The 4,234-nt window shown below is 37.5% G+C and overlaps 2 protein-coding genes across 2 annotated transcripts in view; both read right to left on the minus strand.

Moving 5' to 3' along the window:
* LOC307073841 (olfactory receptor 51B5-like) overlaps window positions 1–1,276 on the minus strand; it is a gene marked incomplete at both ends in the record, with an annotated part of 7,237 nt that extends 5,961 nt beyond the window's left edge. Inside the window, one exon of the mRNA XM_079733800.1 lies at window positions 380–1,276. Coding sequence (XP_079589926.1) covers window positions 380–1,276 — 897 coding nt within the window. The remainder of the gene's footprint in view (window positions 1–379) is intronic.
* Window positions 1,277–2,673: 1,397 nt separating this feature from the next.
* LOC307073842 (olfactory receptor 6K3-like) lies at window positions 2,674–3,606 on the minus strand (the record flags this gene model as incomplete). The annotated part of the gene is made up of 1 exon (XM_079733801.1): window positions 2,674–3,606. One exon carries the CDS (start codon window positions 3,604–3,606, stop codon window positions 2,674–2,676), a length of 933 nt encoding a protein of 310 aa, XP_079589927.1.
* Window positions 3,607–4,234: the final 628 nt, after the last annotated feature.

Below are 4,234 nucleotides of genomic sequence, written 5' to 3' on the forward strand. Positions count from 1 at the left end.
AATAAAACACAATGTATTCGCTTTTTATTCTATGGTTGTTATATGAATGTATTTGTTATTGGAAGATTAGCCATTGGACTGCCTGTTTATGTGTCTGTCTGTCCCAGACATGTTGTACTGCTGGCAACCTAGAGAGCCATTGAGACAGGGAACAAGTAACAAGGGAGAAGGTTCACCTTTCAACAAGTAAAATACAAGCAAAGGAAATGTGTTGTGTGATATATTCCAGCATTCTTGTGGAATCGCCCTTCATTCTCAAAATAATAAAGGAAATACTGTGGATATTCATAATTAAGAAAATATTTGAACAATATGCCATCAAAACAGATGCTAGGTTGAAGTCAGATTTAAATTATTTCAATATTAAATCCTGAGGCACTTCAACCAATTTTAAAGTTTTGCGCTCTTCATTTCTTCTCCTGGCAGGAAAAAAGCTAAGAATTCTGTTTTTAATCTTGGTCAGTTTAAATCCATATATAAGGGGATTCATTACTGACGGAATAAGAAGAAACTCTATTGAAATGAAGTTCATGAGACTTTGAGACAAGGTCTTTGACCCAAATCGCATGTATAACACATCCAATGATAATGCGAAACTAAAAATGATCATAGATAGTAAATGTGGAACACATGTTGCCATAAACTTCCCCATCTTGTCTTTAGATGCCAGACACATCTTTATTAAATACATGTAAGACCAACCGATAAACAAACCATGGCTAAAATAAAAGATTATATTAATATATCCTAGGATGCCGGTCACCTTGGGAGTTGAGCATGCAAGTTGAACAATCATCCAGTTAACACAGTACAGTCTGTTTATGTGTGAGCCACACAATGGCATCCCTACCAGTGAGACAGAGTTCACGAACATTGCATTGAGTGGAATGAACCAGGAAAAAAACACAAATATGGAGATCCTCTGTTTTGTCATCACTGAATAATACATCAACGGGCGACAAATGGCCACATATCTGTCGTAGGCCATCAGAGCCAGGATGGACAGATCAGTGATGCTCGCAGAGTGTACTACGAAACCCTGTACCATGCATTGTGCATAAGAGATGACATGAGAGGTTAAGAGATCCCAGAGAAACTTGGGGAAGAATCCTGCTGTTCCATAGAGCCCATTGATGCAGAGATTACACAGGAAGATATACATTGGCTCGTGAAGCCGTTTATCCATAATGATGATGACAATGATAGATATGTTAAAAAAGAGAATAGCAATATACCACAATAAAAAAAAGGAAAAGAGAACAATCTTTTGGTCCATGGTGTAGTTTAAACCTGAAAGAGTAAACAATGTTACCACCGAAACATTGTCCATTGTTTGATATGAGTCACAACTAGAAAAATAACGCTCAAGATGGGGTATTAAAGTGCTGTGGTATCAACTGTTGTGTCCCAATCTCCATCCACACTGTTCACTTTTTAAGTCCTCTTTATGATGGTGATGACATCACCTAAGACATCGAATGGACCAATCAGTGAGCTGATGTGGTCAAAATGACTGAATTTGAAACCCCTATACCACTGGAAATTTTGATTTACACTTTGATTTTCTAGAGCATGACCCATACTGCCGTCCCCTCCAGCACCAGAGCGGGCTGGATGATCGCCACCCCAACACACACATATATATATATTTATATATATATATATATATATATATATATATATATATGATTTCCTTTATCCCACAGTTGCTTCTAGAGCCAACTCTGGATTGCATATCCAAAGGCCGTCTGTAATAAATAGTTATTAATAGGTATATATTTTAATAGTTTTAATATGATACTTCATTCATCCTACCTCAACGACGAGATTAAACATACAAGTGTTGTTTTTTTAAGACAGCAGCAGCATAAATCGGCTCAGGGTATGGCCTGTCTGACACGGATGGTTCAAACTCTGCATCAGAGAAAACATAAATCTTTTAAGGGAAAATCCCTGTGTACCTGAATCCAGAAGAGTTCTTCTGAGGTGTCATTGCTGACATGAGAGCCTCATTAACACATCATGGCATTTGGTTGAGGGGAACCGTCTACCACCTCAAAGAGGGCATGAGATATTCTTGATATTAAAATTGTATTGATATTAAACCTTTATTTAAGCAGGTAAAAGTCTCTTTGAGATTTAAAATCTCTTTTCAAAAAGCGATCTGGCCAAGAGGGCAGCATAAAACAAATACATTTAGATTTGTACAAAGAAATAAAGCTCTGTTATTGATGGGTGTGACTTGTTTTACTTCATGATGGAAACCGCCGCAAGTAAGTTAGTAAGTTAGATAATGCTAAAATTGGTTCAGAAAACCAAAGCTTTTGAAAGGCATTTCAACTCCACCAACTATACGCGATAGAAGAGCATGTGTGCATTTAAAGCTGTATTCTTATTATAACTTTCTAACGAACTTGACAAACATATTTCGGCAAATTTTTACTAACATCAAGTTTATTGATTGGTTTCTCTTGAACATATCATGGCGTCACACAGATCAAATCAATCCTCAAGATCTAGAAGATGAAATGTATTATCTGGAATATCTCCAAAAATCCCATATTGAGGGGTAACCTTCAATAAGGTTATAACGTTAGGTTATAACTTAATTACGTCGATAGTCGGTATATAAAGGAGGTATATAGTAGCAGTAAATAATTGGTACAATTACTATTACATTTGCCTGTTTCGACAAAGCAATTTTAATATCACTCTTCTCATTTCTGGAAGCTTTAGGCCATACATGAGAGGGTTTAGAATTGGAGGAATCACAACAAACTCGAGGGATAAAATTGCGGCTAGGGTTGGGTATAGCTCTTCTATATCATAGCGGCTCAGGATAATATCACAAAAGATGCTAATGGTATAGCTGAAAAATGTAACAATGTGCGGCAGACAGCTTTGGAAAACTTTCCATTTGAACTCTGCAGAGCGTTTCCTACAAACGAGCAAAATCTCTAGGTATGTGTATGCAACAAAGAGCAGGGGTATAAACACAGTCATTGCACTGACTAAGATGCCAACCAGGTTGTTGATAGAAGTGTCCACACAAGACAGCTTCACAACAGACCAGTTAGCACAGAACACTCTTGGTATTTTGCTACCACACAAAGGGAGTCTACCAGAAAATATCATAACAGTTCCAACAGCAAAGGCTGGGTAGATCAGTGCAAAGAGACACAGCCTGTATACCATTTTGGAGGTCATGGTGTTGTGGTAGTGTAACGATTTACATACAGCCACATATCTATCATATGCCATCATACTGAGAATTGTGAATTCATACGATGCATATGTATACATGACGTAGATCTGACTGAAGCACTCTAGACGGGACATCAAATAAGTTTCATGCAGAAGGTCTCTAAGGAACCTTGGGAAGAAACCAGTGGATCCATACAGAGAGTTGACTGAAAGACATACAATTAAAACATACATGGGCTGATGCAGGGACCTCTCTACGGAGATTACCAGTATGATGATGACATTAGCAGATACAATAAATGTATACAGAAGAAAACTAAATACAAACACTGGGTAGCTGTAGTCTCCAATGTGTCCAAACATAGTAAGATTAAAGTGAAATGAAAGGGAACTATTTTCCATTAGACCAACAGACAATTCAAGAGATCCTTTGGTGGTGTACCGTGCCCTCCTTGTTTCTTCATAAACCTCTCCTTTCTGATTGAACATGGTTTGGTCAAATCTGAGGAAAAAAAGATCATCAAAGAAGATCATAATGCTGTTACACCAAACAAATGATAATATATGACAACGTGAAATCTTAAAGAATAACCCTAACCCTGAAATATACAGTGTATAAATTGTATCTTCTTCTATATTGTCATAGAGATAGTCTGTTGTTCCTACAAGTGAGAGAAAGTCCTCATGGTTCTAGATGGAGCAGAGCTGTATGAGCTAGACAAAGAAGCTGCCAGCCTCTTTAATGCATGGTAGTGATGTCAGCATAGCGTCATTACAGTTTGTTTTTTTTCATGCTTGCCATATATTCTCAATAACTCAAATTTGTGCGGTGGGAGGAATCGAGTAGCATCTAGCGGAACAGACTTGGCAGAAATGGAATATAATATTGTATCTACATAGGGAGTGGCTCCTCTTCCAATGAGCCGCCATGTTCCTACAGTAGCCCAGAAAGGACAAACTGCTCAAGAGAGGATGCTTAAATTAGTTTTTACCATAATTGCTATTTATTACATGTGAGCTTTGGCCTATA

The sequence above is a fragment of the Pollachius pollachius genome (assembly GCF_949987615.1).
Source record: "Pollachius pollachius genome assembly, chromosome: 3".
Lineage (NCBI taxonomy): Eukaryota > Metazoa > Chordata > Actinopteri > Gadiformes > Gadidae > Pollachius > Pollachius pollachius.